General features: G+C 46.9%; 1 protein-coding gene across 1 annotated transcript in view; it reads right to left on the reverse strand.

Moving 5' to 3' along the window:
- The window catches only part of SLC25A17 (solute carrier family 25 member 17), a 110,342-nt gene that overhangs the window by 92,081 nt on the left and 2,860 nt on the right, over nucleotides 1-15,401 (reverse strand). Inside the window, exon 2 of the mRNA XM_088468101.1 lies at nucleotides 2,041-2,101. Coding sequence (XP_088324227.1) covers nucleotides 2,041-2,101 — 61 coding nt within the window. The remainder of the gene's footprint in view (nucleotides 1-2,040; nucleotides 2,102-15,401) is intronic.

Genomic DNA, 15,401 nt, shown 5'->3' on the forward strand with positions numbered 1-15,401 from the left:
ATAATTGCATTATCAGCAATACTATTTAATAGCTTATGGTGTGGAACCGCGGCCCTGCATTGTTACAATTAGTAACTATTTCATTCAAGCTTTCCCCAATCCCAATACACCTATTATAGGTGGTTTGTGATTTTGCATTTATTTATTTGCATATTATATTATTTGCATATTATATGTTTTTATTCTTACCATTTGAATTATGTATATTGATGTACTGTATTAAATTATTTTATTTTAAATGACAGTATTAAGCCTCCTGTTGATTAACAGACAGCAAACCTTTTATAGATAATCATTGCACTCTGCACTCTCAGGGCCTGATTCAGAGCCGCTCGTAAGCGGCCGCTCGTTCGCTCCGACCGATGTTTGCCCAACTGCGCATGCGTACTGATCATAGTCATTGCGGTAGAAAATCGTTTGTTCGCTAAATAGCGAATGCCTGCTATTTTGAGTGACAGAATGAGGCGTATGTGGGTGGTAACAGGGGAAGGTGCTTGAAAACGGGGAGTGGAGATCCGAACGCAGGCGTGCTTAAAGGTCAAAACAGGCGTTTTATGGGTGTGCACAATTAATACAGTAGCGTCATTGACCACGTCACTGGGTTATTTTATAAAAACCAACCACAAGAATAGCGAGCAGTTCAGACGCCTTTCGATGTACTCGATTAATCTAATAAATAGCGGACATGACGTAGGATGCGAGCGGCCAGGGGGCGTAGTTATCCAAAAAACGACCGCAAGTTTTGTTCGCTCGTTCAGACATAGAGGCGTGAACAGACCGCAAAGAGCGAACGGTTCATTTGAATAGCCACCCCCTTTTCCTGAACGACCATCCGCAAATTGCGTCCGGCTCTGAATCAGGCCCTCAGTGTTTAGCGCAGAGCATACTTTTGTTCCTTCTGTTTCAGTTGACTATGGTCTCTGAGGTTCTAACTAAACCTACATTGCTTGGAGCCATCACTGAGGTACATCATTACATTGGTTTATTCAAGCGCTGGATGTTGCAGTTTCTTCTGCCCAATTTCTTTTCTAAATTGATTCCCCAGCTGAGATGGAGTGGGAAGGCTGCAATCCGCGGGCACAACCCAAAGTGTGGAGCAGGCAGGCATAGCAGGATTGCTCAATTAGTGGCTTTGATCGGGAGCACCTTCTAAGCACGTCTGTCCTCCCTCCAGCTCGTCAGGCCACACCCCACACTCTTCAGCATTATACAGCTTTTCACTGCCCGAACCAGGCAGAGACATAATTGCGGGGCAGGAACTCCCGATTACCGCGTGAGCTGACATAACACAGCCGCAGATCGGAGACATAAGAACTAGGAGTGGTACTGATGATCAATACATGAAATGGGGCATACAAGTATTATATACAATGGTTTATGATTCAATACAGAAGATTTATTATAGCACGAATAAGAACTGGATTGCATAAGAATCAGAAGTGCCCTATATAGGATACCAGATTGTACCAGAGAAACATTACTGATACATTGTAATATTGGATTGGTAACACAATAACAATTTAGAAACCTTCACTGTGAAGGATACAATCACAAATACATAATAGCACAGTTCTCATAGAATAAAAGCAATATAGCTTTCCCATTGTGTAGAATTATAAACAAAAGGGTAATAATAAAAGGACATTAGCCGTAAGAATTATATATTTTAATACACTATCCTTTCTTTTCTATACACTATATATTTTAATATTTCACCAATTATCGAAATTATATGCCATTACTTTTACTTTATACCAATAAAATGTGAATTTAAAAAAAATAATATTTGGTTCAGAGTGCACCCATAAAGATGCTCTTTCTTTTTTTCTTGGGAATATTGGTCATAGACTTACAGCATTGGGGATGCACTGATTGGTCATTAATAATTGATCCTTACCCCCAGAACATAAATACAATAAATTATTTACTTCTGTAGGCTGGCTACTGAAATAAACACATTGGAGATGAAGAAAACATAAAAGCAATACAAATACAGCACTTCATAATTTACATCTCAGCAGAGAACACAAACCCCCTTACCTTGTAATCTAAGACGAGCAGTGTCCAGTGGGTAGAAAAGAGACATGGCAGTCACACTGCCCTGTGGAATGAAAGACAAGCATTATAGGTTCAGTAAGATAGCTATCCAAATAAAGATCACTATTAGTTGAATGGCATCCAGGCTACAGACAGACAGTTAAAAGGTCGACAATATCTAGATAGACGCCAGATGTCGGACAGGTAATAGGTTGACAGGGACAAAAGGTCGACATACTATATGTCGACATGGAAGAAGGTCGTCAGGTACAAGTGGTCAACATGGTCAATAAGGTCGACACAAAAATGGTCAACACTTTTTTTATTTTTTTTTAGGATTAGGCACTTACTCCAATGGTTATGGTTAGGCACCAGGATAGAGTGTTTGGCACTAGAAGGGAGGTTAGGGTGAGGATTAGGGTTAGAAAAACAAAATGTGTCGACCATGTGTGTCAACCATTTTCATGTCAACCTTTCAGTCCTGTCGACCATTTGTACCCATCTTCCACGTCAACATTTTGTGCCTGTCTAAGATCTGGTATCTATCTACACATTGACGACCTTTTAAAAGTCTATTTTTTTATACCATCCCCTATTTGAGTACATTGTGGAAGAGAACTATTGTATGGTTATTTTTTTTTAAGTTATTCTACTGTATGGGTCGAATTCAATTAGTTGCTGTAATTTACCATGCTGGGAAAAGGGTGGCAGCCTCAGGCTTTAACACCCGGGCTATTCAATTACAGCTTTTTCCTCATGCAGTAAATGAGTCGCTAATGCGCGTTATCCCATAGAATCTGGGATAAGTTCCTAGAGCTATGGGTTAATACGTTAGCAGCACCAGTGATCAGGGCATTTTACGCGGATTTCTGTTCAAGCCTCCTCAGGCTCGAACAGAAATCTGTTAACTGCAGTCTGCAGGGTTGCTCACGGTATTTAACTGTGGCTAATTAAATCCGGCCCTAAAAAGAGTACATGGTTACAGTGTAGGAAAACTAGGTGTACAAAGGAGAATTGGAACATTCCACAACAGGTGTTTAAAAATCAATTTATTTTTTATAACTGTAGGTGTGTTATTTTGAATGCAATATGACTGAATATTTATATCCTGCAATTTTTTACTTTTTTGGTGTGTTATGGAATTATAAATTCTCTTTGGTAACTTTTTGACGTCATGTGTTCTATACCACACAAGTAGTAGATCTTGTTAAGCAAAACAAGTCCAAGAAAGAATCAAATAAGGCTCAGACTGAAAAAGAAAATAAGCACAATCTAGTGGTATATCCATGCTGGGTGGGTATTACACCTACAAGGGCTCCTTAGCTCATGATCCCAATTACCATAGAGTTACTGGGTTCCGATGAGTTAACTTCTTTGCATGCAGTACATGGTCCTCGTTCCCTATACCCTGCCTGGAGCCTGGGAAGCCAGGTATTCTTAGCGGTATGTAACCGGCGGCCGCATAATAATCCCGATGCCGGAATCCAGGATGACGCAAGTCTGGGGCGCCCATCCTTTTAGCTGCGGGAGGGGCGGGGGTTAGGTTTAGGGCACCCCGTGGGGACTTGGATTCAGGCATCACCAGGGGAGGGTTAGGCCATGGGAAGAGGGGCGTTAGGTTTAGGCACCCCGGGGGGGAGGTTAGGGTTAGTCACTGCGGGGGGTGGGGAGGTTAGGGCGGATTACTTACCTGTCGCTATTGGGATTTTCTCCCTTCGGCCAGACGCTGTTGGGATTTAAACTGGCTAAACAGTCGCCGGCATTTTAATACCATTCCATTCTTAACAAGCCCAAGGAACAGGAACGGAGGAGAGAAGACAGACAGACACACACACACACACACACACCCCAATTGTCTTGGAACAGCAACCATGAAACCCCTAGCCAGCCAGGGGCGTGAGGGTGGGTGCCCAGTGTCCCCCATGAATTCAGAAAAAAAGGATTTTCCAGGTAAAACAAAAATACAATTTTTTCTTTCATTAATGGGGGACCCTGGAACTGTGGGACATTCCAGAGCTGTCCCTTCAAAGGAGGGAACACTTCTGGGCTGTGCTAAAAACCGGGACGATTAAAAATCCGCATCGGCAGTGCCAAAGCTGTAAAAGTTAAGGAGAGTATTGGCAGAATACCATGTGGCTGCCTTACAGTGCTGCTCCACAGAGGCACCACGGTGAGCCGCCCAAGAGGTCCCACAGACCTAGCAGAATGAGCCATCACCTAGGGCAGGATCAGATTCTTTGCCAATAGATGGGCGTGAGTAACTGTAAGGTGTAACCAACGAGCCAAAATTTGCTTGGAAGCCAGCGAACCATGCTTGTTAAAGTCTTAAAGAACAAACAGTCTCTGACTTCTAACTATCCTTGGTCCAATCAACATAAGTGCGAAGAACCCGGACCATGTCCAACATAGAGTCTGTAAAATCCAAGGTGAAAAGGAAAAAGGACCACGATCTCTTGGTTGATATGGAATCGTGATACTGCCTTCAGGAGACGTGTGAGGAGAATGGTACGGTCAGGATGAAACACAAACAAAGGTGCGCGGTGGGACAATGCATGCTGAAGCAATATATCCAGAAGGAATACTGTTTTCCACGTCAGCCAACACAGACCAATGGAATCAAATGCTTGTAAGGGAGATTTTTGTAGAACCCTCAATACCGGGGGGATGAAGGGGGGTTAAATGCAGAGGACTCCTTGCTTGAAAGTTTGGTTAGCAGGTAGATGAGCTATTCTGTGTTGAAATAACATCGAAAGGTGACACCTGTAACTTCAGAGAAGCAAGACAAAGGCCCAGATCCAAACCAGTCTGTAAGAAAGACAAAATTCTGGAAATAAGAAAAACACTAGAGGATCCCAACCGCGGGCAGAACACCACTCAAAATATGCCTGCCGCACACAATAAAAGATCCTCGCCGAAGGTTTCCGAGCACAGAGCATGTTCTGGATCACCGAATCTGAGAAACCCTTCACTTTTAGGATCGAGGTTTCAATAGCCACCCATCAAACCAGATGGCCGAGGTCGGGATGAAGGCACTAGCCCTGGATAAAAAGAAGATCCACCCGGAGAGGGAGGCGCAATGAACAGACTGAGAACTGATGAGAATTGTGGTTACGCCTTTCTGCTTTAACTGACGAAGGACCCGTGGAAGAAGAGCAATCGGGGGAGGTACACGAGTGGAAAGTTCCATGGTACCGCGAGCGTGTCCACTAAGAAGACTCCCGGGTCACTGGAGTGAGAGCTGTAGGAAACTTGTGGTTGTGCCGAGAGGCCATCAAGTTGATGTTCGGATGGCCCCAGAAACAGATCAGCATTTGGATAATGTCACGAAGCAAAGACTACTCATCTGAGTGAACGTCCTGCCTGATGTGGATGTTCGCCTCCCAATTCTGGACTCCCAGAATGTAGACTGCCAACAGGGCTGGGAGGAATCATTCCGCCCAACGGAGAAAGCAACTGACTTCTATCATGGCACCATGACTCTTGGTACAGCCTTGGTTTATGTAGGTGATCGCCGTTGCGTTATTTTATTGCATCATTCCTGCTCTGTGTTAAAGAAAGGGCCTTGCTTGACAAAGAGCACAGTGGACCACTCAATGCTCCGGGACAGACCCCTCTCCTGAACCATCCACCTGCCTTGAAAAGTGCGACTGCTAATTAACGACGAGGCGATAATCTCTTTCTCCGTCTTTTGTATCTATTGATAAAGTAACAATATAAAGCCTCCTCAATGTCTTTCTTTCTTCTTCGGGGTCCATAGCCAATACATTGGGTATGAATCCCGGTCACCAAACAGTTAAACAAACGAGCTCTCTGCTCCCAGGATGCACCGGGTCCCTCCTTCATATACCCAGCCTCCGGTCCCAGGTAGCCACTTATTTCCTGTTTGGTGGTTTCACCACAGAGACAGTGGGACTGCAGGAGCAGTCCCGCAGACGAGTAATTAAAAAAAAAAAAAAATTTCTAGTCTGTTTTTCCCAAACAGACTTCTCCTGGGGGTTTCAGAACACACATGACAGAAATCTGGGACACACATAGAAGCCATTCCACACTTCTCCAGTGCTTCTATCACAGTATATATGGCAACAGCATATTGGTGTTTAGAAATGGATTCTTTGCTCATGGCACTTGGTGGTCTTGATAAAGGTCCTGTCTAGGATCCAAACGTCGACCTGTATGATGATCTGAAAGATTAAAAGAACTTTTTTTCTATGGATGTCTATGCCTGGTGAGTGCTCTCTCCTATTTGTGGAATATATATATATTTATTTATTTATTTATATTATATATAAGCAAAAAACAAAAGTGGCAGTCCGGGTCTCAAAGCGGCAGATGTGAAAATATCTTTTAATCCATATACAGAATAACCAGGCCGACGTTTCGGGGCATCAGCGCCCCTTGGTCAAGCGCCCCGTTCAACAAAGGGGTGCTGATGCCCCGAAACGTCGGCTTGGTTATCCTGTATATGGATTAAAATATATTTTTACATCTGCCGCTTTGAGACCCGGAGTGCCACTTTTGTTTTTTGCTATTGTATCCTGTTTTCATTTAGGAGGCACCCGGGCATATTGCTTTTCAGTATATGAGAGTGCCGGACTAATATTGCATAGATATACATTATATTTATATATAATACATATATATTATATACACACACACACATATAAGAGTTTTACTCTCCATCGGGGCGGGTGGTCTGAGGTGTCCTGGAAGCAGCCTCGCATCTCACTGGATGCACCGGCCACCATGCTACAACTACCCTCTGGCGCCGCAACACTGTTAGTGTCTTCGGCAGGGGCTCTGAGCCCTGGACTGAATCCAGATCAAGGGGATGACAGGTAGGAGGTGTCTCGGTGGCCGCTGATGCCGAGACCACGTGGAGACTGCCCGGAGGTCAGCTGCAGTCGGGAGGACATACAGTTTGTCTCCTACACTAGACCGTCGGGATATGACGCAGCTCCTGACAAGCCAGGGGTTTTTTCTTTGGCGGCGGCCATGTCAGTTTACCGGGCAGGTCCAAGCAGCATAGGGGAGGTTCACTTTCCCCGGGCAGCCCATTCCCCAATCCACACGCTAGCCAGTCACTGTCTCAGCGTTGTGAGTTGCTCCTCCCAGCTTCCCCTATATGAGCAGCCAGCATGCACTTTCAGGTGCTCTCAGATGCTGCTCGCTCTGGAGGCTGGGCAGTCTCCCTGTATACCTCTCCTACTGCTGGATCAGGTTTACAGAGCTCTATCCTACTAAGCCTAGGGCTAATTTGTAGTGAGAGCTTAAAATTGCATATGCTCATAAGGTGTATTTTATGCATTGCATGTGATTTGAATTTGCTGGGTGTGGTACTGCCTTTTATACCTGAATAACTGTCAGTTTGTAACCCATTACTGCTGTTTTCTCCCTATAACCCTCTACTACAGGTGTGTGGGTATTTGGGGAAACAAAATCACGTGTGTACTCAGAATTTGTCATTTTTATTTCTAAAGAGTCTGAAAGACAGATGGCAAAAGCCCCTGTGCTGGATTATGTGGTCAAAACCTTCCAGCTTCTGGACAGGAACTCCCTTGGGTTTCCTTTTCCCAGATTATGGACCAAAATGCATCTGCTTAGTGGCCAGGGTGTATAACACTGGTATCCTACCAACCTTTGTTGTTTGTGATTTAGTACCTATTTGAGGCAAAAATGTGCATGTAGATCTTGCCAAACTGTTCGTTTCGGCAGGGATTTTATGTGACTTATGCTACTATTGAAAGTGTTACTTTTTTCTTCCTAAACCCCTAAAACTGCGGTGTTAGCGGTTAGAGTGCTTCACATGTTTCTGTGAAAGTGGTCACTTGGCAGTTCTAACCCTACACTTGTTGTGGGTTACTTGCAAATGTTTTCAGGAGGCTTGGTTCATCTCCCTGTATACTTCTCCTCAGAGCCGTAACTAGACTTTTTGGTGCCCTGGGCCAGAAAGTGCATTGGCGCCCCCCTCATTTTTCAAAGGGACATAATGCACCCAAAAAAGGGCCATGGCTTCATGGGGAAGGGCCAGGGAAGAGATAGGAGAGGCCAGGAGATGCTGGGGATGAAATAAGAGGAAGCTACAAGCAAGAATGATAATAAACAGAAATTTGACGTGCTCCCAAACAGCACACCGTGATCTGTGGTCCCATGTGCGATGGCACCGGCCGCACTAACCTAGCTACGACCCTGCTTCTCCTTGGATGGCCAGGTTATACAGAGCTTGATGTCCTACTTAGCCTTGGGGCTGTTAGTAGTTAACATACATACATATGCAATAAGTTTTTAGTCAATATATAAATATATATATATATATATATATATATAATATGTATATGTAAAAGGGGGGAACCTCCCTTTATGAGTCAGCCAGAGACCACTCTCGGATGCTTGTGGTGGCTATTTGCTCAGGAGGTGGGGGCAGTCCCTATATACCTCCCCTGCGGTGATCAGGTCATACAGAGCTCTAGGTCCAAACACCTACCTGGTGTTTGGTAGTTGACTAGAGAGCTTAGTGTGCATGTACATATGGATATGTGTATATAGATGTATATATCCGTGCGCATTGCATGCGACTTATGAAATCATCTGGGCATTCACTGCTGTTCCTCCTCATTTAGCCCTCTACAAAGATGTGTGGGATCACGTTGATAACAAAGTTATCCAACGTCTGAGTATGTCCAATGAGGTGGTAAGACAGGTGGCTGGAGCCCCTGGGCTGGTGTCATGTATGACCTGTAGCAGCAGCCCCCTAGGGTTATGCCCTCTATGTTCCATCATGGATGGATATGTGTGCTGGTCGAGGCAGGGCATCATCTTCAGTAGCAGTTCAACAATCGCTACAGGCTGCTAGATCTATGCAGTCAAGACCAGACGGTGTCGGACCCTCACGCGGGTCAGGCCACAGAGAGGGGCGATGGAGGTGTCCTCACAGGATTTAATACAGGTGGGATGTTGTGGTCACTGTTCTAAAGGGTCACCACAGTAATCAAATCTGCCAGATCACGGCGCGGATTGCGGACAGGTTGGCGGCTCCTACGCCGGCCCTGATAATGGGGTACCTTCAGCAGCTGCAACCTACCATGCTTAGGCCCCCTATGCATCTGTCCTGGAGGGACATGTGTGCTCACTCGGGGAGAACGTGACTTCGTCCTCAGCAGCTTATCAGCAACTACGGCAAGCAGCTATGCCAGTACAGCCGAAAAAAATCAAGGCAGTCGGTCTCACGCTCCATCCAGCCCTCAGATTCTGATACATTTTCTGGTGTTTAGGAGGATACTTGGGTCTCCTCCCAAGAGTCACTCTCTCAAGAGAGGAAGACCGTCTTCCAACAGTACGTCTCCTCCCTGATCAGAGGCATCAAAGCTGTGCTTGTGGAGCCGGTATAAGGAAAGGCTCCAGTATTCTAATGCCAGAAAGTTGTGAAAGCTCAATTTCCCAAATCTGAGCACCTGTTCGGAACTTGAGGAAGTATGGAGTTCTCCGGACAGGAAAATCCATATTAGCAGAAAGGTTGAAGCCTTATATCCCTTTTCGGTACCATCGGCATTCGCCTTTAAGGGTTCCACTGATGAGAGACTTGAAGCCAGTCTCAAGGCAGGTCTTTCTCTGTCAGGAGCTTTTATTTGCCCGGCCATGGTACGGCCAGGGTAGCAAATAAAAGCACAGACGATCTGACTCTCGCCAGAAGAGCGACTATCCGTCGAAGATGTACTGTCGCAACAGGGGTCGCCCGTTCTGGATATGGATGATACCAGCCTCCGCGGGTGGGGAGCAGAGAAAGATCGACACACGTTTTCAAGGAAAATGGAGGACAACGGAAAGCAGTCACTCCATAAAACGTCCTGGAACTAAGGACAGTGGCCCTGATTCAGAGCCAGACGCTATGACAGAGCGCTCGCTCTGAATCAGGGCCGTCCTTATCTTTTTTAAGAGCGGCCTCCTGGCCGCTCGCATAGCTGTGGGTGACCACCCACAGCTATAGCGAGTGGCCAAAAAGATGGTCGCGATGGTCAAGACCATCGCGCTTGCGACGAGACCCTTGTGGTAGGGTCTCGTTGCTGCAAGCCCTGGAGTGCTTTCGGCTCTATCAGAGCCGAGAGCACTCCCACTGACATCACTTGTGATGTCAGTGGGGCCGGCTCCAGACGGTAGGCGTTCCCATGGGAACGCCTCCATCTGGGCAGCCACCCCCTCGGCACGCCCACCAAAAGGGGCGTGCTGTCACTCACCATAGACAGCACGCCCCCTTTGTAGCGAGACCCATCCGGGTCTCGCGCATGCGCACGACGGAGCCGGCACTCTCGTGCGCATGCGCACTGGGCTAACATGGACCCGCTTGCGAGCGGGTCTGAATCAGGCCCAGTATTCAGGAGTGCTTGTTCAAGCTCAGGAAATGCTAAAGGGGCAGGCCGGTCTAGGTACAATCTAACAACGCCACCGCAGTAGATTGCCTCATCCATCAGGGAGGCACAGAGAGTCAGGCTACTATGGCGGGAGTGGCAGACATTCTGTTTGGGCAGAATGTCATTTTCCAGTGAGATCGGCTGTGTTCATGCCAGGAGTCCTCAATTTGGAAGTGGACTTCCTAAGCCAGCAGGATATACGCGCCAGAGTGTGTGGGCTCTTCATCCACAGGTATTTCAGAGCCTTGTGGATGGATGGGGTCTTCCAGAGGTAGACCTCATGGCCTTGAGTCACAACCACAGGGTACCCAGGTATGGGCAGAACCCAGGATCCTGCAGCAGAGTTTGTGGACGCTCTGGCAGTAGAGTGGAACTTCAGACTGGCATATCTGCGTAACCCGCTGTCCCTGCTTTCAAGGGTTAACAGGAGAGTGCAACAATAATACTGATAGCCCCTGCTTGGCCCAGACACCGTTGGTTCACCAACCTGCAGAGTCTCTCCATAGACACTCCGTGGCCTCCTCTGCTAAGGTCGGACCTGTTAATACAGAGTCCCTTCCTGTATCCAGACCTTCCTCATCTATCTTGGACGGCATGGTTCTTCAGACCTCAGTCTTAAAGGGAAAGGATTGCTGTAATTCAGAGGACAAGAAACCTACCTCTGGCTGCGTTTATTACAAAACTTGGCACTCATATGTTCAGCGGGATGAACTGAGAAATGTGACCCTAGGGTGGTTAGGGTCTCTTGAGTGTGTTCTTTTCGTCAGACTTTTTTTTGACCGGGGTCTCCATCTGGCCACCCTGAGAGTTCAGGCTCCTGCACTTTCGATTGGTTTAGCGAAGGATCGCCCCATGGCCTGATGTTAGAACATTTTTTCAGGGTGTTCCCAGGGTCAGGCTCCCTTTGTCCCCCCGATAGCCTGTGGGGTCTGACATTGGTTTTCAGGCTCCTTTATTTGAACTCCTGAAATCAGTGGACCTAACTGGGTTCACAGCGAAGACAGCTTCTCCTGGCTATTGCTTCGGCCGTAGGGTCTCTGATCTGGCAGCACTTTCCTTCCACTTCCCCGTTTAATAATTCATCGGGATAGAGCGGTACTTCATACTAGGGCGGGATACCTTCCAAAAGGGGTATCCTGATTCCATATAAATTAAGAAATTGTGGTCCCAGCTTTCAGACTACAAGCCTCTCGGTAGGTGAGGCTTCCATTAGATGTCCGTACGCTCCATATTCATGTGGATCGCACCAATAGCATGAGGAAGTCTGATTCCCTTTTTGTACTGTATGGCTGTCATAAGCGTGGATGGCCAGCCGATAAGCAGACGCTGGACAGATGGATTCGTGTGACAATTTCTCAGGCATACACACAGGCTTGTCTGGTGGTGCCGGATTCAGTAAGGTACATCCACACGGTCAGTGGGACCTTCGTGGGTGGCTTGATGGGGCGCCTCTGCTGAATAGTTGTGCAGGGCAGCCACATCTTCCGTCCATACTTTTGTCAAGTTCTATGCATTTGACACTTTTGCCTCTCAGGATGCCTCCTTCGGGCGCAGGATTCTCCTCTCTTCTGAGACACAGGAGCGTTCCCGCCCCTAAAGGTTATTGCTTTGGGATACCCCCAACATATTGGCTGTGAACCCCATGGACCACGAAGAAGAAAATAAGAGTTATGGTATAACATACCTTCGTTAACTCTTTTTCTTCGAGGTCCATGGGGTCCACAGGACACCCACCCTAACGCACCTTTGGTTTTGTGTATCTCTATAATTTCCTTTCTCTATGAGAGACTGGTCTAGAGAGCATGGATTCTTCTTTCTTGTCTTTTTTTCTTCGCCTGCTTGAGCTTGGTAACGAACTGGCTACCTGGGGCCGGAGGCGGGGTATATGAAGGAGAGACCCGATGCATCCTGGGAGCAGAGAGCTAGTTTGTTTAACTGTTTGGTGACCGGGATTCATACCCAACATATTGGCTGTGGACCCCGTGAACCTCGAAGAAAAAGAGTTAACGTAGGTATGTTATACCAGAACTCTTTATTTTCTCCTAATTTATATTTGTCTTTCTTTTCTTCCGTTTACTCTTATTTCTTTGTAACTTAAATGTTGAAAATGTTGATGTTCAGACCTTATTTTCATGGGTAATATGGAGTGTGGTGATAGAGGATAATTCATTATTCGCCACTAATACTCCATATTGTATAAGTTTCAATGATTGTTATTCCTCTCATTATATATTGGTGTATTTTGTTTATGCTAATATTCTGTCTCTATAACTTTCTTTTAATGTAGGTTACCTAGCGTTCACTCTAGGTCTGGCAGCAGGCAGGGCGCTGGACCTAGAACAAAGGCAATTGTGCGTGCGCCGAGTGTCTGAAAAGGGGGTGTGGCCAATGAAAAGGGGGCGCGTCTCTATGTTGCGTCCCCTTTTCGTCACTCTTGGGGGCATGCCCGGTACTTACGGACATGCTGGGCAGCCCCAAGGTCACTGTGAATGGATGCGAGATGCATACGCCCGGCATCTATTCACCGGCGGTGACCGCTGCTCTGCCGTTTTCCCCACCCTCGGGACACTGCGGCCCGCGGGTGGAGGACAGAACCCGCAGGCTGTTTCAGTGGGGCGCCGCGCTGGAGGGCAGGGTGCTTTCTGCCCTTCAGAAATAGGGCAGGGCGCGGTGCCCCGCTAAAACAGCCTAGCGGGAACGCTATGTTACCCATTACATTGACTAATTTCCATAGAATTCAATTTTTGTATTGTATTTTGAACGGCAATAAAAGAAATATATTTTTTTTAAAACAAGAAAAGTATGACTGCTGGTGAAGGCTCCCCAGCACGAAGCCTGGCATTCATGGTTAGAAGACCATGCCAAAGTGAGAGCTATGCACTTCTGAAGTTGGAGAGGTATCCAAATTCTTGATTAGTAAAGCAGACCTAACCGCTTTACCCAAAGCATCAACGTCAACTTGAGCTATGTTCTCGTCATGAGCTGACGCAGAATCTACTGCCAATGTCTGGGATAGCTCACCCTCTTCCAAGGAATATTAAGACTTGGAATCATAACCTGAATGGAAGGGCATAGAACTATCCCTTTGAGGTGCCTTGGTCTAGCTGAGGACTGATGTAAAGAGCTGGAGACCTGTACCATACCTTGGACTGATTGGGACAACTCTTGAACCCAAGTTGGTTCCGAGAGTCGGTTGCTGGACCCCAATAGAAGAGAAGAAGAGGGCTGTTGAGTACCACCAGAAGCCGCTGTGGAGGACAGGGCTGTCCGGGAAGCCGCTAGCTGAGACGCCAACTTCCGCATGGCAAGTGACAAAGAGGCTGCCCACACAGGTTCCTGTGGAGTCACCACATCTTAGAGAGACTCGTCCTGTGCCTCCACAGAGCACCGGTCACAAAAGCCAGGGTGATCCTGAGTAGAGCATGAAAAATTCTCTTTACCAGCTTTGCAGGTATAAGCACGCAGCAAAGGAAAACCCCTCTCCTGGGAAGCCATTGTGGAGGTTCCCTTGGAAGACATAGGGGTATATTTACTAAAGTGAGGGTTTTAAGAAGTGGAGATGTCCATAGCAACCAATCAGATTCTTCTTAACGTTTATATAGCACCTTGTAGAAGATAATAGCTAGAATCTGATTGGTTGCTATGGGCAACATCTACACTTCTAAAAACCCTCACTTTAGTAAATATACCCCATAGTTTCTGTAAATGAAATGCTCATAGTATACAAACTAAGGCCCTCATTCAGAGCCGTTCGCTATTTGTGGTCGCTCGTTTAAAAACAAGGGGTGGCTATTCAAATGATCCGTACGCACATTGCAGTCTGTTCACACCTCTAAGTCTGAACGAGCGAGCAAAACATACGCTCGTTTATTTGTTAAAAACGCCCCCTGGCCGCTCGCATCCTACGTCATGTCCGCTATTTATTAGATTAATCGAGTACATCGACCAGCGTATGAACTGCTCGCTATTCTTGTGGTTGGTGTTTGCTACCACAAATTTGCGAGCAGTTCTGGCTATAAAATAACCCAGTGACGTGGTCACTGACGCTGCTGTTTTAAATATGCACACCCATAAAACGCCCGTTTTGACCTTTAAGCACGCCTGCGTTCGGATCTCCACTCCCCATTTTCAAGCACCTTCCCCTGTTACCACCCACATACGCCTCATTCTGTCACTCAAAATAGCAGGCACTCGCTATATTGCGTACCAACGATTTTCGGCCGCACTGACTGGTTCGCGCATGCGTACTAAAAACCGTACGCATGCGCAGATGTGCAAACATCGCTCGGAACGAGCGTACTGCCGCTAACGAGCGGCTCTGAATGAGGGCCTAAGTTATTAACCTGGCAGCACAAGGGTGAGGTATAGGGGAGTCAGGAGGTGTAGGAGGGGAGAGGAGCATCTGGGTGTAGGAGGGGAGAGGAGCCAGAGCCGTAACTAGACATTTTGGTGCCCTGTGCGAGAGAGAGCATTGGTTGCCCCCTTAACCCTTAAACTGACTACCTCCCTCTCTTTCTATATCCTGGGACCCTTTTTCTCTGACCTAGCACATTGCTCCCTCTCTTCTCTCTTGGGAACCATTCCCTCTGCCCTGGCACCTTGTCCCCTTTCATTTATCTCTTTCCTGGACCCCTACTCTCTGCCATGGCACCTTGCCCCTTATACTCTCTCTCTCCTGGGACAGTTATCAGCATGCCGGCCGCCAAAGGGGTGATGGAGTGGTCAGCAGTAGCATGGGTAACACTCACCGCTGACAGCTTAGGTGAAGAAAAAAATAAATAACGCTAACAAGGGCACGAAAAAAAAAAAATTGATTCCTGAGCTTCAGGCAGGGTATAGGGAAGGAGGAGCAATTAAGTTAACTCCTTGGTACCCAGGCTCCTGCAGCTCACAGTCCCAGTGGATGAAAGAAAAATTTAGCCGGACGCTGTTCTTTACTGCACATGCGCAACCTAGGATTCT

Source organism: Taudactylus pleione, unplaced genomic scaffold (assembly GCF_031769625.1).
Source record: "Taudactylus pleione unplaced genomic scaffold, aTauple2 ptg000080l, whole genome shotgun sequence".
Classification (NCBI taxonomy): Eukaryota; Metazoa; Chordata; class Amphibia; order Anura; family Myobatrachidae; genus Taudactylus; species Taudactylus pleione.